This window comes from Dufourea novaeangliae, unplaced genomic scaffold (genome assembly GCF_001272555.1).
Source record: "Dufourea novaeangliae isolate 0120121106 unplaced genomic scaffold, ASM127255v1 scaffold56, whole genome shotgun sequence".
Taxonomy (NCBI): domain Eukaryota; kingdom Metazoa; phylum Arthropoda; class Insecta; order Hymenoptera; family Halictidae; genus Dufourea; species Dufourea novaeangliae.
In genome coordinates, this window is record NW_015373942.1 from 26,899 (window position 1) to 51,540 (window position 24,642).

Here is a 24,642-nt window from a genome sequence, read left to right on the forward strand (position 1 = left end):
TCGAATCGCGTTTACGAACCCACAATACAGAAAAGCTCTCGAGCATTCAGTGGTATTCTTTCCATTACGAAATCCAACCTCATTTCCACGGAAGAATAAGGGGCCACCGAAACTTTCGAACGTTAATATATGAGCAGCCGGACGGTTCGATACAGCCCCCCTCCCCCCGTAAACGGTTGTTATCTGCGACAAGTAGAAAAAGCTTGACCTAGTCAGACGCGTTTGACCGCAGCCCCTTTAAAGGAATACCACAGACGGGACTGACCTACTGACTTTTCCATATCCGTCCCCAGGGGCGTGTCTTAATTGATCTTCGATCGCTGATATAACCCGTTTGATCCGTCCAGGTATCCGTCTTATGTATCATCGAAGAGGCTTGTTTACCAACAGAGATGAACAGGCAGGAGGAGGTGTACCGTCAAAGGGCATAGGTGCAGGCAACGTTGATTCTGCGCGCTGATTACGAGCAATCTATCAATAGACATACGTGCAAGTCGCTTGTGTGTACAGATCAGCCATGGGTTCGGTCGGGTCACTATCACGCGATGCGATCCCCTAGCTATGAATTTCGAAAGCATGTACCCCGACCGTCGTCAAAGGATCGCGACGGATTCCTCGGGCATATCGAGCGTGTCCCGATCGGCGAAAAACGAGGGCACCGCTCCCCTTATACGGCTGAAAGGATCGCAATAAAACGGTCGAGCCACCCCGTGAAACGACGGGTACTCGAACGGCAGCAGCCGATTTACAGGGATCGAGATTACACACGGTGGCGGTTCACGGCCGACCGAAGAATTTCGACGGTGGTCGCGTTGAATCGAACTCACGCGGCCATTAAATATTGTCGAGATGATACCACCCCGAGTTGCTCCATCCCAGTTGCTTTTGTTCCATCGAAGGAAACTTTCTTTTAAACCGAAGTCGGTTTTAAATATCCTTTGATATTGTATTCAACGGGAGAAGACGGAATGGGAAATAAGATACGCAGGAAGCCAGCCATCGAGAGAGGCGAAAGCGTGAGGTGAAAAAAATAAATAAAAGGGGCCACCCCGAAGGCGTCGCCTCGAGTTCCATCTGGCTTCTTCTTTTGTCTTCCTTTTGTCCAAAGTGACTGTCTCCGTTTTCTACCTGTCTCTCCGGTATTATATATACGTATATAACTACGTTATTATGACGCGCAGCGATGCGTTTATGCTTCGTCGTATAACCGCGACACAGGTGCGCGCGCGAGCGACCACGTCGCGTCTTCTTTCGAAACGCTCCGCGGGCGAATCGAGAGGGTGTGTAAAGAGAGTTATCGCGGGAATTTCGAGAAAAATGGACGGTGCAAGTAGTCGTAAACTTCGTGGAACGCGCCTGTGAACCCATGGCTCGTGCAGTCCCAGCCAGTGGAATTCGACGAAATTTTCCGAGCTCACTGCGCGCTCGCGAGAGGATAGTCGCGTAACGAACATTCCACGGGTTACGACAAATGAATTGTAAAGCGGACATGAGTGAGACGGCGGTTCTGCTGTCAGGGGAGGTAGATTGAATAAATCAAACACGCTTGTGTCAGTGCAATTGACGTGTGTTCCGTTGCGAAAAGAGATTGTCTGTTTTTATAGACCTTATGAGCTCCCATCGCAATCTGCGTTGAATATTTTATGGAGCTATTCGTGCGCACAGAGACTGACTTTGATGAATCGGGATGAGGTGATCGGTCAGAAAATTAAATTTTAACGCCGACGCTGTACGCGCCGCAAACAAAAGTTTCCGTACGCAATATTCCTCCGTCCAAAAAACTCCATCTATAAAGTGAATGTTGTGTTGTCGAAATATTTTGGAAAATACTGAAATTCGATTCGGGACAGCTTGTAACGGGATGTGCAACAACTACAGGGATTGAATAAGGCTATAGTTTTATTTCTCGTCCACTGCAATAATGTCATTTTTATACAATGCCAAAGTTAGAAGAATTTGTAATTCCAGGAAATTTTAAGAAAACAGCAGCAGAAACAAAACGATAGATTGAAGAAGCCTATGGCGGTGGTGATCTACAGACACATTCGAGAGATAGTTTCAACGATTAAAAAATGGCGACTTCGACTTGAAAGGCAAAGAACTCTTTGGACAATGAAAGTTTAAATGGAAACTGATAATTTGAAAGTGTCGTCGAAAGAAGACCCGGTCCAATCGACCAGTGAACTTGCGAAGCAGCTTGGTCTTATGAAATTCAAACTAAAATTCGAAAACAATGATGAGGGTATTATTTCAATAAACATTTCAAGGTAAAAAACTTAGTTAACGACTTAATATTACGTAAACTGTTCCCCAGATTCCTAATATCAATAAATCAGCGATGAATGTACTTCCAAGTTCATTCCGTATCTATTCAACGGGTTATCCAAGTATTAAGCACAATCCGCGGAGAACAAAATTACTGTCGAACCGAGCTCGCGTTTTAAAACTGCTGACGGAAGATTTATTAGACCGACGATTCGTTGAAACCTGGTGCGTAACGAAAAGACGGAACGATGCTTTTAATAAAGTACCCCGGCCAAGTCGGGGCCGCGTTAATGGAAGGAAATTGTCGGAGCGAATGGCAGCCAATATATGAGGAGAATCCGTCCGCAATAAGCGTTTCTTTGCTGATGACTGCAAAAGTTATGCGAGAAGCTTCCGGCGAATGAATGCTATTTTCATCGACTCCGTTCCCACCCCTTCTTCACCATTCCTCTCATACTCCGCACCTAACCAGACGGCACACGGACCATTCGTCGATCCCTATTCCCTTCTTTTATATATCCAAGAACCATCGTCGACAGACGTCGGCGCATGGATACCACTTTCTCGCGTTTCCCGACGGATTGCGACGTTTTACCGTCGCATTTTCCGTTTGGTCGACGCTCGAGCCGATGCTCATAACCGATCTCGATGTATCTGGATACACCAACTTTAAAGCGTACCTTGTATTCGAACGATCTTGGAGGATCGAATGTCGTCTTATCTGTCTATAAGTTGTGTTTACGATAAAGATGTTAACATGGCAATTTTCATTTTTATAATAAAATGATGCTTATTCCTATATGCGCAGACACTTGGCAAACAGTTCTTTAATCTCATTGTTTAAAGGTCTGGATGTCGCTGCTTGATGTTTTTCACTATGTATTATTCGAATAAAATTGTGCATCATTCTGATGTACATGCATTTTCACATTTTTGTGTAGTACGATACCGAAGGTGAATATTTGTAGTTTACAAAATATCCAAAGAAGGGTATCAAGTGTCTCTAGGAGACTTTGTACTCAGGAGAGATATGAGGGTTTCATGCATAAAGTTCTATAATATCACAATGCCTGCGAGTCTAACATTTTTCTGCATCAATATACCGAAGTTGAGAACTTCGAAGAAGAGACCCCACACAAATTCCGAGACAGCTGTAACATATTTCACACATCCAAGTTCCGTGAAACCTACCACCATGTGTGTACAGTTCAAGTGAATTTTAATAAATCAAAATTGGATAAAACGAAATTGTCTATCCCTCCGAAGGATTGTTTGATCCTTTAAATGTCAGAATTAACCACAAAACATATGAGAGTGTTTCGAATGACAAGTTTGAAAATTCCATTAACAACCACAACATAGAATCGAAACGAGACGGAATTAACATGTTTCTCCCCTTCCGCACTCAATTTCGAACGTTACTAATTAGTCCGCTTAACACGATCAATAGGCCAGTCGCTAATACGGTTACATCGATGTCGCAGATCAATCACGGGGACTCTGGAACCGTATCAGTCGTTATTTCGACGTAACATTGGAATGACGGGTGGATCCCATAATTCCCATATCATTTGTCGTGTTTAATTATCCTGGTACTGGCATTTTCATAGCTAATAAATCCCACAAATCGATAAATGTATGTTAATCAATACGTCCACGATCGGTAGTGATTGCACTCACACCGATACATATTGATGATGTTCGAACAATTCGATACCAAACTATTCCATGGAAAGTATCGAAACATATCGAAATCTTATGTATATACTTGGTATCAATTTTCGAGACCCATATTTCTTGAAGCGATACTTAACCAATGCAAGTGGGTAGTATACCGAAACAATATTCGTTTAATAATTCCGGAAGGCATCGATACCCGTTTGATACCTACCAAAATTATCAATACCCTTACTATACAATGGTCATTAACGTAATACATATTTATGATTGATCGTTCCCATTCACCCCAGTCTGCGATAATCGACACAATGCCCGTTTATCGCCGGAGGAAACATCGCCAGCACAATTAACGAAGTTTGTTAAAAGATTAAAGGGAATCACCAAGAGCATGCCTCGAGCTCCACTGTTCCGTGACAGGCTACTAATTAACAGGAGTTAATACTAATTAATAGAAGCGTACCATTCGTAGCGCGCAGCTGTTTGTTATTCCTCGAGCGATGTTTGCGTTGCAGCTGAGAGTTCAGAACGGCGAGGCTCCAGGCCGGGGGCTATATATTTTCAAAAATTCATCGAAGCGTCTTACGACTCAAGCCCGTTGTTATCCCCCTTCTGTGCGACGTGTTTACCTAACGTAATACCTAGTTATCCGTGTCGGCGGGAATTAGTCGGCGTCTCCGGTAGTCGATGACAATTTATTCGTTGAGCTCGCGGGAGCTGGTTGCGCTTAAGAGAAAGAGCAAGGGAAACAGAGAGATCGTGCTTCGTCGAGGGCAGGGAGAGGATATATCTCGTCGACTTAACAAAGTCGCGGAGCAACGAACCGTCATGTTGCGCCGGGTAGTTTGCAGATCTGCTGGCAATAGAATCGGGGAGGACTGCTCGATTCAGGAGTCGGAGAAAGAGGTGAGGGGGGGGGGCGGTCCAAGGGAAGGAAAAGAAATCGAGAAGGAGAGGGAGCGCTCGAGTTGTTTACAAAATGGAATAACGAAACGCTAACCTGTTGAGGTATCAGGTGGATGAAGAGAAGCTACTTATCGTCGAGAACCATCCCACCCCTTCCCCCACGGACGTAACCCCCCCAACGTGGAAAAACGGCCACGTCCAATTTATTTCCGGATCGCAGAGGAAGAAATTCGCGGGACGACATCGACGACGCGGAAGAAAGCGTCGCGACGCAATAAAGGAATCTGGAATGAGTAATCGAGAATGCTGTGGAAGAGTCTGGGGATTCCTCGAAGCAAGGAGAAACGGGATTATCGAGGGTGAAGATAGGGCCGCCGAATCGCTCGATTCGTTCCTGAGATCCAATCGACGGGGAACAGGATACTAACCTGTTGAGGCGTCAAATGGATGAGGGGTGTAGAGTTTTTCGAGGAGATCCTAGAATTCCTATCGTCTGTGCTTGATTACGGAAACGGAGAATGGTTATACAGCTTGGGGATTATTCGGATCTTTGATTCGTTTTCGAGAATCTTGGGGGAATTGCGAGTCGAATTCTCGCTTGAATTCGAGAAACCGGTACGTGGGTGAAATCTTGCGAAGGAATTGGCGATGATAACCCGTTGAGATTGCGGACGAACAGGAATAAACGTAGGTTAGGTTAAAGATTGAGGTTTAATCATCTTATGTCATCTTATCTCGCTGATTAAACGAAACCTGAACGTTAATCAGATCAATGGTAAAATATGAACGGATAAGTGAACTCATTTATACAGGGTGTGGTGTAATTTGTAGTATAGACGAAATGGAAGAGATATCTAAAAATAAAAGTGAAATGTAAAGTAGAATATTTTCACAGGAAGTTTTGTTGTTGAGAATATACGTTTTGTACTGTTACTCGTCAACAGACAGCGTATTTTATGCACTTAAAGCTGTATGATTGGTTAAATCTGAGTATATAAAAATATATAAAAATATTTCAGAAAATGTGATGAGGTTTTCTTATTATTTGACATCCAATAGAATCCTTAGTTGGGTAAAGGAATTTCTGTTCGATGTCACTTTTTGTAAAATGGATAAGAAAAATCTATGTTTGCATAAACATCCGCAGTTTGATCATCACAATCTAACAACACGGTAACACACGACTCGACACATCATGCAATTCAATTCTGCGCGAAGGGAAGGAACTGGTCAATGCAGTTTCGTTTCCTGAGCAAAAAAAGAGCGAAGCTACAAGGCGAAAGATCAAAAGAGTATCGGGAACTAACCTGTTGAGGTGCTAGGTGGATCGAGAGGCTACTTATAATAGAGACTTCCAATTCGACCCTCTCGGAACCGGCCGTATTGTTGGCGTGACAGACGTATCGTCCGGCGTCCTCCGCTCGGGCCGATTGTAGCACCAGCACACCCGCCCGCGCGTGAATCCTCTCTGAATTGAATATCATCGCCGTGCCAGACACGGACTCGCGAAACCATAGATACATCGGTGGTGGTAAGCCTTGGGAGATACAGGACAGCACGATCGTCTCCCCTGTTCGAATCGGTGCCGGACTGACCCGTTCGTTGAATCGTGGCGAAGCTGGGTTTGACAGTTCTGGAAAGAATAAGAAGATAAGGACTTTAATATTGATCCAACGAAAGTTTCTTAAATAAGGACTCATGTCTGAGACACCTCAGATTCAAGAAAGTAAATCCGACACCCAATGAATTTATGGACCCAAAACTACTCAGATTCAATAACCCAAGTCTTGAAATCCCTACAACTGACTGATCCAAGCTCGAGATCTCTCGAGTCTGGAGACACAAGCTTAAGACCTCTGAGCCCAGGGACCCAAATAGTCTGGGACTCATTTCCTCTTCTCGGTTCCAGGGTTACGAGCTTGAGTCTCTGGGTCCGGACAGCTTCGGCCCTGGGTTCTTGGGTCCAAGGAGATGTCTAGCTGGGGTCCTCGGGTCCAAGGGTCATTTTGCTTGAATTCCTATATCTGGAGACCATGGCCTTGGATTTTTACGTTCTTGCGCTTGCGTTTTTGAGTCTACGTGGCCTTTGCCTCGGTTCTTCTCATCCGGTTGATTTCAGGTTTGGGCCCTCAGGTTAAGAGTGTCTTAGGCTTAAGTCTTTGATCCTTGGGTCACTTAATTTCCATCCCTCGAACCTGGTTTGGTATGACTAGACTTTCTTGGTCTTAGATTGGCTTCACTGGGTTTCCTCGTTCTTAGGTTGGTCGAGTTTGACTTATTCGGTTCTAGATTGGTCCAATTCAATCCCTTGGGTCTTGAGTTAGTACAATTTGAGTCTCTTCATATTCGGCTGATCTAAGTCAAATCTTTAGGCGCTACATTCGTAAGATTCCATGTTGCTTTTATGATTTTTCAAGCTTCAAGTTCGGAGTCTTGCATATTATAGATAATAATGTAATTCCTAATCGTAACCTGAACGTTATGTTTTCTATTACATTTTGTTCCAGTTACCGTAACATAGATCAAAATCATTACTACAAATGTTAGTGGATAGTTAGTGTGTTTTATATAAACTCACTGAATTTACTTTTCACAGTTCGAAACATCCTGCAATCACGGCTTTTTCTCCGCTTCCGAACTTCCAGAAGGACATAATTTACAAACTTAATTATTCCGACGCTTCCAAGTTTGAACGTTCCTGAATAGAATAAACAGTACTCGGTAATGTAGTTTCACGTCATCAAAGCACTACGTTCGCGAAAGAAAAAAAAACAAATATTCCTCTCTGAATCTCTGACCGATTCATCCCTCGCGTTCCACCCCTGAACAATTAGTTTTTCCCGCCACCGACCGTACCGACGAAAGTTCGCTACCGGAAAGTTGGAAATTGACGTGTTATTTCAAGCCTCCGCCCGACGGAGGTTTTACATCCTCCGCTCTGGTGGTCGGGTTGAAGATAACTCGCTGTATTTCACCGTAACCCGAGCTCCAGAGGCCGATGAATCCCAAGGATAAAAACGACACTGTCGTGAATGGATTCTTTCTTTCATCAATTTTTCTTCAACACCCGTGTCGCTTGATACCACGAAATACATTTCGAATCGTCCGGATATTCACGAGAAAGAAATCGCCCGGGGACTTGTTGAAAGAGACAAAAATCTCTGTATCAATTTTTCATGCTCGCGTAGGAGCTCCTTTTGTCCCCGCTGCGTATTATACGACCTAGTATGCTCCGCAAATTTACATTTATTTCTTTCCCCCCTCTCTCTCTCTCTTTCTCTCGCTATATGCCTCTCATTCATTTGTAGCATATTTCCACCTTCCTTTTACGATTTAATTACACTTTATGCCATTTTCAGGCAGCCTTTATTATTAATTTCGAGCGGTCTCTGTCATACAAAATGTAAACCTGCCGTTTGGAGTATCGTACCAGAGCGTGCTACAGTGTCACGCGACAGTTTTACGTTCCAGCAACATCCCATCGACCCCCCGTCCCAAGGTACGTTTACATTACCGACGGTTAATTGCGCCTCGAAATAACAATATTTTCCGCTTGCTTGGCAAACGTCATGATCACACGATCGTTCGACAAGTGGAACGTTTCCGTCGCGATACGCGGTCGCTGAACTCGATAACTTATTAACGAAAGCATGTATTCGGTGACTTGGGGGAAATTGCGTCCTCTCTCGAGAGAAAGATCTATAGTATTTTAACGAGCAACGAGCTCGACGGACGCGTCCTCGTTCCGATCGCGATCAGAAAATCTGCGCGAGTAAACGGCCGTCCAATTTCCCTAGAATCTTGGGATCCTGGTGGCGGTCGAAAAACATGGACATTTTATTTCTGTTTTTAGGAACGCTCGAACACCTGGGCGGTGTTTGTCGGACAGTTGGACCTCGCGAGACTGCCGAACCTTTTTACGGCTGGCACTATTTTATAATGGCTCGCTCTCGCTTTGTCTGGTTCGCGTTATTATTGTAATTTAAGCTGATGGCGTATTGATCGTCGCTCGCCTATTCACCGGTTGGATGCCCTGTCTCTGTCGCGCCACCGTGCAATTCCAGTTGCCATATTCCAGCAAGCCAGACCCGCCACCACACCCTTGTGTTCATACTCCAGCCCGGTTGCACCCGGCTCGTGCATATACACGCTCAAAACTTTTTATGCCATTTACATCCGACTTACGCCTGAACGTCAACTTCGCTCGCGTTGACGTCCCCCCGTCCCCTTTCGCTCGACGGTGAAAAGAAGGGAAAAAACAACATCACACTCCGCGATCGATGCTCGAATCGAAAGAAACTCGTTCATCAACGATTGCACCGACGACGGAGCTGTTCATTAGCGCGTTAATAACTCTCTGTCGTCGACGACACGACTACTTTGCTGTTCAGACCCTGCCTCGCGTTCCACGGTGTTGGATTGGTTAATGTTCGCTGCCTGATCGGTGGAATTATCGATCGTAATTAACGGTCTCGAAAGTACGGCGCGGCTCGAGACGACGGAGGGGACCGACGAAGATTTGGCTGGCCACTTTAGGGACCGTTTCGTTGCCGGCTGTGCCGTAAATTGGGATTCGTCGACGGGCAGGTGGGGATTTGGTCTTGACCGTGGGTCATTTCGACTGTTGGATAGTTGCTGAGTCTCGGGAGAACGAGCACGGTGTATACTATAGACCGTAACACTTACCGTCGGGATAGGAACTTGGATACTTTCCACCTGAAGGTATTGTCTGGTTGGTCATGACCGTGGGTCATTTCGAGTGTTGGATAGTTGTTGAGTCCCATAGGATCGAGCATAATGTAGAATAGATTCTAATGGTTAGTCCTGAAACGAAGATTTGGACATTCCCTGGTCGTTGTAGAGATTCTGTCTGCTTTCAAGTTTGCTACCTCTTGAGATTATACTACGAGCATGTGGGCATTAATTGCTCACGGAAATTTATAAAATACAGAAGAGTTCTATTTTACTAATACCATGAAAACTGAAAATCATAGAATTTAGCTTTCTTGCCTGCCAGTTCTGAACTGAACTGTCTTTACTTAGTATAGACCACATCGGAAATATACGTGGGTGATGTTACAACTAAAGTGCAAAGTAAACATTTTTCAATAGCGCGTCGTACAACGAGCCAGTCTAGAAAAATCATTCCCGGTCTGATGACATTGGACAACAAATTATTAAATAAAAAATAGTACATGCTACACGGACAGTACACGATCCTTACCATTTCTCCGCCCACAGCTCTTAAAGTGTTACAATTTCTAACTAAACATCCTATAAAATAGAAATCTCTCCTCTACCTGACGATCTATCAAGAAAACCCCCGGTCAAGTATTTCCCGGAGAAGGAAAAGCTCGACAGAGGAATAACGAGGGAAAACACGTTACGCTGGTCGGAAAATTTCAAAAGGTTCTTCGCCCCCGAATGCTCTTACCGCGTAGGCAGCTAAAAAGTTAAACAGAAGGAGTAGGGTAGGACAAAGAGATAGAGAGAAGTTTAATTAATAGCGGGGGAGCAGCAAGTGATTTCCAAGTACACAAACTCGGGCTAGTATCGAGGAAGAGCACTCCTGTCGGCGTACCAGGACGACATTTAAGCGGAACATCGGGCGGACAGAGACAGTGCGCTCAAACGAACATCTTGATGTCCTTTGAGCCATCAGTCATTGACTATGTAATCCAAAGTCCCTCCCACCCGTCACTCGATCCGTTGGCGAGTAGGCACGTGGAAACGCACGCCGAGGGACGGAAAAAAAAAAGATTACCCGCGGCTGAAGGGAGCGGAAACCGCGGGCTGGAACGATGTCCAATTAAACCTTTCGAGCCGTCGACTTCAATTAAGACTCTATTAAATATACACCGGGACCGCGCGTGTATCGCCGGCAAAGTGAATTTCAAATGGCCCCGGTCTTTCTCGCGTATTTACCTGGAACAAGCAACTCCGTCGTGACAAAGTTGCCACTAATTAGCCGTACAATGTATCTCGCGCGACACGAGCGCGTGCGCTACGCGCTCGCCCTTTAAAGCCGTTCAAATACTTCCGTGGTGCGGTGCCACGGCTTTCTTTTACGACATTTATTCCCATAGTGCTCGCCAGCTGGAACTCCCATAGCGCTCGCTGGTATCGTAACCAAACCCTTGTCCTGTTTGTACGACTACGAAGGATTTGCATTCTACTCTGGTCAACGGAAACGGCTTCTATCGCGTGTGGTTCGTTAGAAAGATTCTGAACCGAGAGCTCTATGAGAAGAAATATTCCACTTCGTTTCACGAACATCCTATTAGATTACAGTAAATCTTGGAGGAGTGTTTTAAGACTTCTCGACACTGAACATTAAATATTTCATAAACTAATGGCCATATGCGGCAGACACAATTATCATTGGCTTCAGAATTCCAAGCTCTGGCACTGTGCTGAACCTCGCTAAAAAGTCAGAGTTAGATTTGGGGAACTCTACAGAGTGCCGAGGAGCCTTCGAACACTCATCGATGATTTCCTGTATACACGACGTGTAACGTGCATTTCTTTTCTTCAACCACTATTAGGGGTCTGTATTCTATTGGTACTAACAGACACGGTTTCTATCGCGTTTGCTTCATTAGAAAGATTTCAAACCGCGAGCACTATGAGAATAAATATTCCACTTTGTTTATGAATTTCCTATTAAACTGCACAGCACGTGTAACGTATATTTCTTTTCCTCCACGACCATAAGAGGTCTGCATTCTGCTATGGTCAGAGACGGTTTCCAAGTACATTCAGTTCATTTGTAAAATTTCGAACCGGGAGCACTATGGGAATAAGTATTCCACTTACTTTCGCGAACTTCCTATTAAACCACACAAGACGCGTAGCGTGCAATTCTTCCCTTTGCAGGCCCTCTTCAGCGGTAAGGAAACAGCGGCGAAACGCGCCAAAAGGAGCGGAACGGAAAAGTCCAAGTGGATTTTCCACACTTAACTGTTCCCTCTCGACGGTGGCGGTGAAAGTCGCGGAATAAAGGGGAAAGTACGTTCCTCGGGCGGCTCGCCGGGCAAACCAACCGTGTCACGAACCCACGCGACTTCGAACGCGAAAGATTTCTCCACTCGTAGAGGATCGAGTTCATCGCGGTTCGAGGTAGGGGATGATGGAATGCGTATAGTCGTATGGATCGGTGAACGTTCGGTAATTAGTCGGCAAGACAGGGACTCCTTGCATTAATTGTAGCTAATATTATCGGCAACCGTATTACGTCGTTGACTAATTACATCATCAAACCGAAGCAATGCTACGCGGGGCGACGGGCCTCCTCGAACCGATGGAGCACATAGGCAATTTAATGCCAGCTGCTGATTGCTTCAGAATTCAGGTCACAACGAGCACGAACGGGCGCGCGCTATAACCCAGGGCGAAATTTGCGCGCAAGGCGTACACGTGTTCCCGTGCGTATCGCCTGGCCGCAATTCCGGATAATTATATCTCTGATTTATACGGGCGGATGGGCAGAGAGAAACGGGTTGGGTAGAGACCCCGAAACCTAACTCGTTTCACGTCGAAGTTACCCGATACCGCAGAGAGAGAAGAAGAGAGATAGAGAGGAAGAGAGAGGGAAAGAGCGCAGAGAAAACGGGAATATTAGATTAGAAGGCTCCGGGGCCTGGAAATGAAGATTTATCAGCAGCGCGAAACCTTTCGAAGAATATGCCCCGACAGCTTACACCTCGGGGACCTTACGTACCCACCGCGGTTTCCGTGCCCGGCCGTATTCCAGACGGTGAATAATTCTTTTAGCAGTGTGTTGACGCCGGTCGGGAACACGAAAGAAACATGGGGTGCAATCTTTACCGTTTGGGGAAGGTAATTCTGGCCCGGAGTGAAATATTGGATTGCCACGGGGATTCCACCGCGGACTTATTCCTGTGAAATTCAAATTGGCGGGGCGGAGAAGCATGAAACGGCTGGGGCGGTTTCTCTGACGGAAGCGCTAAGACCGATTTTCTTCTGGCGCGATGTAAATTCATTGCTCGTGGTTTTTTTTGCTTTCCGTACTTTGTATCGAGCTTCTGGATTATTGCTCCGGAGTGTTTAGCAAGTTCACCGAGAAGAATACGCGGAAAGGGAAATTGTATTTTGAAGAAATTCTTCGTTTCACGAGGGGATCCAATAGATTTTATGAATTACTTTCAGAGAGTGAGAAGTCCTCTAATTTTTCATTCAAAATGTTGCCCGGTCTGTGGACTTAATGGTCCTTTTGGATTTATTTCTCCGAGTTTCTCGGATAACCGCGGACTTTCCTTCGAGAAAGTTGTCCGGACTTTTAAGTGCAGAGTAAGCCACATGGAAGTTCTGTAAAATCGATTCACCGGAACGTGGTAGACAACTGTTGCCAGTTTTCGAAACGTCTACGTTTTTGTCATCAGTCCTTTGTAGTGTTACAGAATAACGAGCTTTATGAACAGTGCTTGATATATAATATACACACAAAAACAATCTTTCCGGCAACATGCACGTTTTCCTTCGTGTCTTTAAGAGCTTGATACATTCCAAAAATGTTCTAAGAATGATATTTGAAAGAGAATATTCAGGTATGAAACAAATTCTCACCGTTTCAACAATCTTCATCAATTACATCGACTCGAGCTTTTTATCGATCAATCAATCCGTTGAAGAGTTCCCAGACGTATTACCCCGATGGAATACGAATTTACATACCTCCTCGACGCATAGACCAGATTGCTCCGCAGATTTACAGCGAGAAAATCCTCCCAGGAAATGGAATCGCAAATTAAACCACTTTGGTTCGCAGTCTAATACGATCACTGCAGAACATCGAAGCAGTTTTTCACACGATGCTCCTGCTGCATGTTTCTTTAAAAATGTTGTCTTCTTCCAGCGAGTTTCCAGTCGGTGTGTTTTTTGCGAATTTCGACTGAGAACATCGTCGCAAGCCGTACCACGCGCAGCCAGCTTTGCTGTTTGTCCTTCGTAACTTAAGGTATTTACTTCGTTCGTTTCACCCCCCGCGAATGCAGTCGGCATTTCTGTCTGTTGGTTTACAAACGCAGCCTGGAAACTACCACGGCAAAAACGCGCATATAAATAAACAAAACCGTCCGCGAAAAAGGTAGAGCGCAGCGATAACATCCGGTATCAAGCTGCAGTGTCGGTGGAGGCTTGAAAATTATAACCGTGTTCCGCCATTGTTGAATTAACGACCCTGCCCCACACCGGTCGAGGATTAACGTGTCATATTCTGAGCCTCGAACCCGAGTGAAACCGGAGAAGATTAATGCCAGAGGTGTAGAACGACGTGGAAAATTCAAAAGTCACCGGGACAAATCGCTAGCGACACGGGCGAATTTCTAGCGTGTGGCTTAGGATCGTGTTGACGTAAAAAAAATAAAAAGCTTCGGGATTATCTGCTTTCGTTGATGAAAAAATTTTATGTAACTTTAGAATCACGCGTGAAGGGTTAAAAGTACAGATTTTCGACGAACTTTCGTGTACTCATGGATATGAAACAGTTATTATACGTAAATCTATTTTTCTGGCCAGACGAGATATCATTTCATGAAACTAAACTTTTGTATTTTTTTTTATTCGAACAAAGTTAGACTCTAGAGTACCTTCTGGTTTACAACGGAACCCGTTGAATTTGCATCTATACTTCAACATCACTCCTAACAATTGGTTGGTTACGTCAAAATCTTGTTTCACTTGTCAGAGTAGATGTGAACTGTATTACACTTGTTTGAGTACAAGTGTCTGCTTTTCTGTTTTTCCGCCGGCTACTGACTTATATTTGACCATGCTACCTACCGTTTCTAAGACACATATTTTACCTGGTAATCCCTATTCTACTTATCCGACAATTACGGAAGTAACTACCAACATGAATCCTCTACATACCCGAAATTTAACTTCCATAGTTAAAGAACCAAACGCCCTCGAGAGATCTATACCTGAAAGTTCTACAATTTACCGCGAATCGCTTCCACGGCAATATGAAACCACCTCAAGATCGAAAATCGTTCCGCCATTACGTACTTCATCCCCGTACGTCTGATTCTACTTGATACCGTTCATATACACCCAGATATTCCTCATGAAGCACCATCCCCTCGCAACTATCGCACTACCATAACAATCAACCGAGTGCAACCAGCCTCCGAAACGGGAGGAGGAAACAACCTATATAGTCACGGGACCTCGAGCGTGCAATTCGAGTCAGCGGGTCTTCGAGCGGAATCCGAACAACACTCGTCTGGTTCCTTCCAAATCATCTTATTCGACGGTTCCACGTGTGTACACGCGCGCACACGACGAGTACGCGTGCATCTACGGTACCCGGTGTATAAGGGTGTGGAGAAGAGAGATACAAGCCGGTTGGGCTCGATAAGATTGCAGGGTAGCGAGCGAAGGGATTGGAGCCGTGATGGCTGCATTGTTTCTTGCCGACGTTGCTTCGCAGACTGGCTGCATCCTGGCACTGTGGATTGTACTTTGCGTTTTCGTTGAGTCTCCAATACGGCCATACCCTTCATCCCCTCCTCTTTCTTCGTCCACGTTTTCCATCTTCTCACTCCTACCACTCTTTCTCTCTTTTTCTCTACCACACTTCTCTTTTCCAGTTCCTTCCGGTTCTCCATCGACCATCCCCTCCGTCATTGACCTGGCAAAAAAAGCCACGGAGGTATCATAAAAGCGCGCCACGAAGAAAGTGCTCGCCTTATTCCACGGATTTACCAAAGTTCAACATTTTTCCACGCTGCCAGAGCCTCGGAGAGTCTTTAAAGTACTTAGAAGTAATACCGTGAACGCGGATAGTAACCTCCAGTGGACCTCTCTCTCCCTCTCCTCTTTGTTTCACCCCACTTCCCGAATAAAAGCGATAAATCTGCATTTACAATTTCCAACGGCGCGTTTATCATCGTGACAACGGTCTCGCCCCGGCGAGAACCGTTTCCACTGGTTCTACCTCGCGTTCGCTTCTTTTCTTTCTTGAAATTTTCCTGGACCATCCGGCCGGGAGATTAGGGAAGTAAAAACTCCCAGAGTGTCTCCCGGTCTCCTTACCTTGAACAGTCCTAATCCTTCGCTTTAACGAGACCATTCTTAAAGTGTTTTTCCTCAATGGTTACAACTGTTGTTTAGGAGTGGTTCAGCTAAGTGCAAGGAAAGATTAATCTGTCTCCATCCTCGGTTCGAAATGTCACACAGATAATGTATGGTGAAAGGTAATCGATTCATTAAGAACGTAGTATTCGTGGCTATTCGTTGGCTTATGTTTGGCAATATGTGGAAATCAATACTTTGATGTAATGGATACTTTTGACCTACGTGACATATCCTTTCCGAGTAAAATCATACGACTCGAAAGTTTCTATTACTGTATCGTCACCTTAGATTATGAACACTATTTCAGAACTGAATAGACCAGACAAATACCATCAAAACCTGTACCTGGTCACCTAATTGTAAGTAGAATAAGTTTCATAAACGACAATCCAACTAAAATGATACCTATACTTGGACATATAAGTGAAATAAGACAATATGTAGCCAGACAAGGGAGAAATATATGTGTATACGTGATCAGCAAACAGACCGAGACCAATGTGATAAACAAGTGTAATAAAGCGAACAATAAGTTAACCAGGAAGATCTGAAAATCATGTTTGATAACTTTACGTCATTCTACATTGAATTTCACGATGCACAGCCACTTCATGACATTATCGTATCCTCAAGCATAAATTTTCTGCGGGTTCTGTAAGAAAATATTCTCTTTACCCCACAGAAGTATGACAGAGCACCTTAAAATCTTATACATACTAAACATCCCGAGAATCTCAAGACATAACTTATAAACTCGTCGAACAGGAACCACTTTTGATCGAACAAGTGCAATGAAATCTGCACTTGATCACCTAATTTTAAATAGAACCACCTTCATATACAACCCTGGAACTGAATTGATACCCGTGTATGACAATACAAATGGAATGAGACAATATACAGTCAGACTAGTCAGACATACAGGGTGTACCTGATGTTACATGAAAAAATAAATCGAAAATATAGAATATTTTTTTTTTAATTTGATGCTTCGTTCTCGAGAAAATCGCCTTTGAAAATTAATCTGAAACGCGTGCATAGGTCATGGTATTAAGTAGAAACGGAATGCAATGGACAGACGCGCTAGCCAAGTCCTATTCAATTGCACGCGTACCCAGCAGATTTTAAAATTCGATTATTTCGAAAACAAAGCATCAAATGAAAACAGTTTATTGCATAATTTCGACGTATTTTCTCACGCAGAATCACCCCCTCCCCGGTTGTACCATCGATACTGGAACACCACTGTATACCTGATCAGAGAAAAGAACGAGTATAGTTCTTTAACAGTTCACCGCTAACATCCACGACGTGTGTGAGACAAATTTCGTCGTATCTATAAATAAAGCAGCGTGTTGGATCTTCTCGGCGTGTCCTTTCTCCACGGTGGATAACCACCGGGGATGTGAGTTACCGCTTTGGACTTCGGCCGAGACACCAAAGAACGCTTCCCGCGGCGGCCAGGCATTTTCGAGCTACGCCGCGCAAGAAACCGCCGACGCGAGCCAGCCAATAAAACTGGAAGATGCTAAACTCCCAAGAAACTATTCGACCGGCGAACTAATTCGACGCTCGGTTAAGTCGAGCACGGACATCGGAAGGAAAACGTTTTCGTCGAGTCTCGAAACTTTCTTTCCTCTCCCTAACCTCCTTTTCTCATCGAATCGAATTAAACTTATCGGCGTGAATAACCGCGATACAAATGAAAACTTTCCCCGGATGTATCGACGAAACTTCCGTATTCATCAGTTTCTTCTCCGTAAATTGCTGGCGAACACACCAGCCTGTTTGAATAGTACGCGTTTTCTGACTCCGTTTCCAAATTCGATCAGGAAGGAAAATTGGCAGGATGCCTAAATTTGTCTGCATGTGAACCGTGGGAAAAAGAGCAGTTCCAAACAGACGATTCTTATATTACCCTTTCACGAGACAGGTCATTCAATCTTCTTACTTTCCTTCTCTATTCCTTTACTGCGATCTCACTCTACCCCCATCACGATCCCACGGAAAACCGCGTATACTCGCCGATTTCTCGACAAACCAATTTTCCACCGTCCCGAGACAAAAATATGTTTCGGGACCCCAGGGTTTGTAGACACAGTAGAGGGAACCACTAAACATCGCAGGGATGACGGGAGGGTGAAGTGTACACGGATTAAACTTCGTTCTCGAAAAAGTTCCTGGACGAAAAGCGTTCTCGGGTTTCTTTGCGCGACGTTTTTCCCCTGGTCTCACGACAACCAGGCGACTCGAATTCCCACTCACCCCCTCGCCCTTTGGAAGGATATCGAGAAGGGAAACGCGGAGGTGTGTCCCGTCGGGGGAGGGGTTTGGTGCTGGTCCATTAGAGCGTGGCTGAAACGTACCGTGTCTGGCTTAAGGAATTCCAGTTTTAAACGGTTTCCAGTTCATCCGTCCGCGCGCTCTTTAATGGACACCCGGCTTAAAAGGCAGAGGGCTTCCCTAAAATGCACCGTGGACGGGGTGGGGTGGTGTTGTGACTCTGACATGGCGAGAAGGGCAAGTAAAAAACGCTCGGATGGATAATGGCGACGAGTATGACGAGAATAGAAACCGACAGGTGCCCGCGGGAACGAGACGCGGACCGAAGTTTAGGAACTACTGTTTTCCTTGAGGACGTTGTACCCTCGTCAGAATCGATTAAGTTCCGGCCGTCTCGATGGCGGAGCGAGTTTATGCATTATCTCTTGAGATTCTTGCGACCTTTAGCATGTACGAGATTCTAAGGGTGATCTGTCATGCTTCTCGGGTAAAGAGAATATTTTCTCATATAGCCCACGAAAGATATATGGTTCAAGGTATAGTAATTTTGATGAAGTGGCTGGAGTTTATCGTGAAATTCAATCTAGGATGACGTGGACGTATTAAATATGATCTTTAGAGCTTCCTCGTGAATTCCTCGTTCAGTTTATTATATTTGTTTATTACACTGGTTTCATTCCGGTTGTTGATCACCTATACACGAATGTCATACTTGTCTGACTATATATTGTCTTATTTCACTTACTTGGCCGAACACACTTTCCATTTTAGTTGCATTGTTACACATCACGGTTTCTCTACTTAGAATCATCTGACTATGTCTAGGTAGCATTGCCCTGTCTGATCAGAAATGGTCCTTGTTTCTTCTGAAATAGTCTTCGTAATCGGAGGTAAATATGAAGTAACAAACGTCTTCATCAGTAAACTCGGAGTATACACGGAAAAGAGATAACACGCAAGTCGAGAGTATTCATTAAATCGGAATAATTCATTTCCACAAATTTCCAAATATAATTCAACGAGCACCAACGAATACTAACCGACCGTTCAAGGGTGTTCAACTTAAGAATTTGGAGGACAGTTCCTCGGATTCGTTGACACTGAAGTTATTGTCCCAGTTCAGCCTTTCCACGGGCGATTGTGCAAGGCCAAACTCGCCGAAATTCTTACTTCTGGGAAACTCTCTCCAACAACTGAGGCCCTGATTTCATCGCTCGAGACGGCGAGCAACTAACGAACAATATGTTCATCCCGCATTCGATTCCGTGTCTTCTCTGTTCCAGCCACTGGAGCATCTTGCACTTTCATCATTAGCCATCTATTGTTCCAGTCGCTCATCCACATTCGACCCATTTTATGTCTTATGAATCAGCAGCTCTCTCGCTCCAGGGATGAAGTGCAGCCGACGAACCATCGTGTTCACAGCTAGATCGTTAACAGGGGTTGATTACGATCGCTTAGGTAATCACGCGTCCACCGAATCCCGACAAAGCAAGTCTTCTGGCTCGTGTCTTCGACGTGTAGAAGATTCTTCAAATTCAATCTTGCTATTACGGATAAAAGTAAGTATGAAACTTCGTCGACGGTGATAATATATCACTGGGGACCAATTCAAATGAAATTAACACGTTTCGCCTGGAATCACGTATCTCAGACATTCCTCTTTATGCGAGCCAAGGACTTCGATCACGTTTCAAGCGCGTGCGCTGCCGATCAAAAGCAAACTGGTTATGGGGTTTATAGTTACACGTTATCGAACATAAATTTGCATAACTTTGTAATAGTTACGTTACTGAAATTATGAAAAAACATCTACACTCTATTAGGCATTTATCAACTTGAATGGACTCCTGTGTCCTGCATGGCAGAAAATTAGTTAAAATTAATCGCTAATAATTGAAATTAGTTATAATTGGTTAAAATTTAGTTAAAAATTAGTTAAATTAAGTTTAGTTAAACAAGTCTTCAAAAAATTTCTGGTTTCTAAGTCCTGACTATTTACTGTCTAAATGATCGCTTCAAAATTGTAATCGCCATATTCCCAAACGTAACCGAAAGCCACTGTAAACTAGGCCGATGTTTACTATTATTCCAAAAAACAATCTGTCAAATAAAACAAATATTATTACTTCATGGGCATATGACACAAACAACATTCTTCTGTTCCGAAAATAAATTTAAAATAATAATACCAGAATCGAAAAAGCAGTTACACGGTCACGAAGACCAAACCTTCCGAGGTTCCGTGTGACAAAGACCATTCCGCAAAGAAATCCTCGTAAAAAGACCCCGCAAATGTTAGCCAATCCGTAGAATTTCGCCAAAAATATAAAAAGCCCGACAATATAAGTACGAAGCAACGAGAAAACGATAAGAGACACGAACGTGTCCGTGTATACACAGCCGGTGCAACCGGAACCGTCGACCACAATACCCGTAATTAGGTTATAACCTATTTACGACGATACACGGTGTGCAACGCGTAAAAGCAGACCGTGCCATTCGGAATCAGCTCGTATTTTCAACGACGTCCGTACATTTTGTTTACGACTCGGAGCACTTGGCCGACGCAGAAACACAACCAGGGTAGGGGGAGGAGAGCAGGCGAGTGCGCGGACGTTTCAACCATTAGCATTTCGGCCACTCATGATTTATTCATGAAGAAGCCTGCTCGCTTGCTCGCTCGCTCGCAAACTCCCAACGGCCTGTCGACGTTCCTCGCCTCGCTTAGCCGCCGTCGCCGACGCGCCGGAGAACGTGCAACAATGCATTATGATTTACTATGCAAAAGGTATGCGTGAGATCGTTATATAAACGCTCCCTGTTTAAGTAGATGCACGGAACGTTCCAGGGGATATACCCGAGAAATGCTCCGAATGAGCGGTCGCTCACGTACCACCCGGCCGCGGCGACGCGGCAACTATAATCGCCGTTATGCCGACGCAGCTTCCAGCCCCGGCGGTACTCGTTGATTTTACCTTCGTACGGCGATTTTTTTCACGGGACCCCCCCCGCCGTTGAAGATTATTCGCGAGAATACCGATGATGCTGAAACTCGGGAATTATGTTTGTTGTATACCTAACTGAATCGTGTTTAATCCCTTTTTGATGAAATCGGTAGTTCTTGAGGATCGTTGGAGAAGGTTTAGATGCGTAACCTTGTGTACTGTTAGGAAGTTCCTATAGATTTGAAACAGTAGAAGTTTTAGTCAATGTAAGAGTACATACTGAAGTTCAAGTTTCGGATATATTGTAACAATGTACCCTTTTATGGGATACGCTTACAGTATAGTAGCTACTTATTGTACAGGGTCCGGCCAATAACGTGTACAAGCAGGTAGAAGGTGATTCCTTATGAAAAAATACGAAAAAAAATTATAGAACAAAATTCGATAATTGCTGAAACTGATTACCACATATGCCCGTCTAATTACACATGCATTTCCTATACCTGTATCTCATCGTCGCGATAGATCAACGAAAACCGACCACTCTCATAAATAGCATCGAATAGCCGCAAAGTACTTAGTAAATTGTGAATTTGTTCGACGATAAAACAGTTTCAAGCCCGCCGAAGTCAATAAACCGACCGCGAATCCGTTTATGTATCTCGCGATCCACACGATCTAGCCGAAGCAAAACCTCGACTTCCTGCCGCGAAGGGAGGGGCGGGTTTGTCCGTGCGAAGGTCCTGTGGGCGACGCGCATTTGCAGACATTAAATATTCAACCGGGCGGAAAGTTCGACTGGCGGCCGTGTGGACGAGTGCAAGCCACGGGAATAACCCCGTCAGGTGTTTGATACCCCCCCCCCTCCCGAAACTTACCGTTCACCATGACCCGGGCGTACGAAGAACTTTCCACGGTGTCGCCTGTGACATGGTGCACGGTCCGGCAGCGATAACTGGAACGGGCGTCCGCCGAAGTCACCGAGAACACCAGCAGCTCCCCGGTCGGCAGCATATGATATTTATCATCTGAAAGCATATAACGTAACACGCTGATTCCATCGTCCTATGCCAGGTTTACCATCCATATCCCTATCCTTTCCTACCCCCTACACCCTATCCTCTTAAATTAGTTAAAGATGTTTGACATTGGTTAGAGTCGGTTAAAATCGGTTGAAATTAGTTCAAAATCAGTTAATTTAAAATTAGTTAAAGAACCCTTCGAAACATTTCTGGTTTCTAAGCCCTGAATGTTCACTGTTTAACCCTCGGAAGGCAGACCTTTTTAATGTTCGCACAACGGTGCTTGGGTCCGTTTGGATCCTTAACACTCTCTACCTTTTAAACATTATTTTCGAACGCAAACGTTCAAGATGTCCTGCTTTTTTACGCCTTCTATACCAAACATAAATGAATGCTACTGTAGACTAAGCCAATGTCTATTATTATTCTAAAAAACATTTTATCCGCCAGTATCACCGAGAACACCAACAATTCGCCGCTCAGCATCATACGATATTTATCATCTGAAAGCATACACGTAACACGCTGATTCCATCGTGCCATGCCCGGTGTACCATCCATACTCATACATCCATCCCCATCCCCCTACACACCATCCTCTAATATTCCCTCTGTTCCTCGATTTTTTGTTCATCGGAACTCTCCGGAGCCAATCGTGTCCCGTTTCGCAGCCGTGGACGCCGCTTCCATTAATATGTAAATTTCTTTAATGGGAACTCCTCTCTGTTGTCCGCGGCGTCGCTGCGCGTGTCGTAAATCGGCGAACAATAAGAGGGGGGATGGCGCGAAAAATGATTCGGAAACTAGGCATCCCTACTCTCTGTCCAACCGTTAATGGTGGCCAACGGCGGCCATTAAACGGGAACGTGTAAAATGAAAATTCGACCGTCGACGACGAACCATCACCGAAACTGCCCTGGTCCGCGTTCGGGCTTGACCGAAATAACGTCGAATCCCACCGGGGACGCAAGCTCGCAAAACTGGCGCGACTGGTTAATTCCATACAGTGGCGCGCGGGTGAGCGGATCGATGCGGGTAAAAAAAATATTCCACGCGAGCCAGGCGAGCGTCAATCGTGTAACCCCGGGCACGACTTAACGCGACGCGACCATCCGCGCTCGCGCCTCCGGTGAAATGCGGTTTCACGCCGCATCCCCGTAACTCGACTCGCGTATCAGATCTTTTCTGCTGACTTTTCGTCCCGGAAATTCTGACGCGGGAATGCTTGAAAGCGAATATTCGGGGAGATACAGGAAATTTTCGATGAGTGTTCGAAGGCTATTCGGGACTGAACAATAAATATTTTATTAACTAATTGCCATTTTATTAACTTTCATTAATATTTGGCATTTTTCAGTCGGTTTTCTGTCTTCTGTTTTATCTTCTTTTTTTTTTTGAGAACGTACATAAGTTTTAAATTCAGTTTTCGTGTGTATGGATTTCGTCGGCGTGTAACTAGGTCGGGGGCTTTTCGGATTAACGAACGTAAAATAATCAGCGAGAGCGTGAATGTATACATACGTGAATGGTAACGTTCATTCTTGTTTATTTGTATAGATATATTCAGCGATGCTTTTGTGTTACGACAACTTAATACCCTTCGAATACGTCTGTTTATATAATTGGTACGCGATAATGACCGCTGCTGCGCGGAACGATCGACGTAATCCTGGAGAATGATTCTGGGTCAGAGGGTGGAATCGATGGTCGCAAAAATTCGTACGTACGTGGGATGGTGGGGCAGCGTCGATTGACGTCTATTTAGACCACGCTCCGTTGATCGACGGCCGAGGAAACCGTTGATCCTGGAAATTGAACACCGATTCGAGATAACGAGATCCCCCCCGGTTGCATTTCCCGCGACTTTCCCAAGCGACGGTCGCGATAATGGAAAGGCAAATTCACGGTTAACGATGCACTTGGCTGGGTCCCGCAGCTCGTCGATGCACTTCGCCAGTCTGACAGGGAAGAGGGCCGAATCGTTCGATTTCGATTTTTACGTTCGCACTGTATGATAGGTCTCTATTGCTGTGTGCGAAATATTAAATGTAGATATTTCATATACTCGGAGATGTTAATAATTACACTGACCAACATCTCGATACAGTACATTTAGTTAATTAATTAATTAATGAAATCGAAAATGAAGATTTTTAAGATGTAACTATAATGTGTCTAAAACACATTTGCTTTATGATACGGAGTTGAAATAATCTTCTTTTTCCCTTGAGTCATAGTTTCATACTATTCCCCCTAGGATGAAGCATCTAACACGACCTTATCCTATCATCCAGTCCATATTTAGACCCTGGCGTGTATTTGGACCATCTCCTCCATCATTTACCGATGCCATTAATCTTTCCAAGAAATCACATCACCTGACACCTACGTTTAATGTACAATACCTAGAAATAAGAAACGGTGCACGCCGTCGCATCCCG

At 44.7% G+C, this 24,642-nt stretch overlaps 1 protein-coding gene across 1 annotated transcript in view; it reads right to left on the minus strand.

The window, feature by feature from the left end:
* The window catches only part of LOC107185725 (Down syndrome cell adhesion molecule-like protein Dscam2), a 78,624-nt gene that overhangs the window by 21,883 nt on the left and 32,099 nt on the right, over nucleotides 1-24,642 (minus strand). Inside the window, exons 4-5 of the mRNA XM_015573480.1 lie at nucleotides 22,058-22,207; nucleotides 6,156-6,481 (exon numbers count right to left, since the gene is read on the minus strand). Of these exons, the coding sequence (XP_015428966.1) occupies nucleotides 6,156-6,481; nucleotides 22,058-22,207 (476 nt within the window). The remainder of the gene's footprint in view (nucleotides 1-6,155; nucleotides 6,482-22,057; nucleotides 22,208-24,642) is intronic.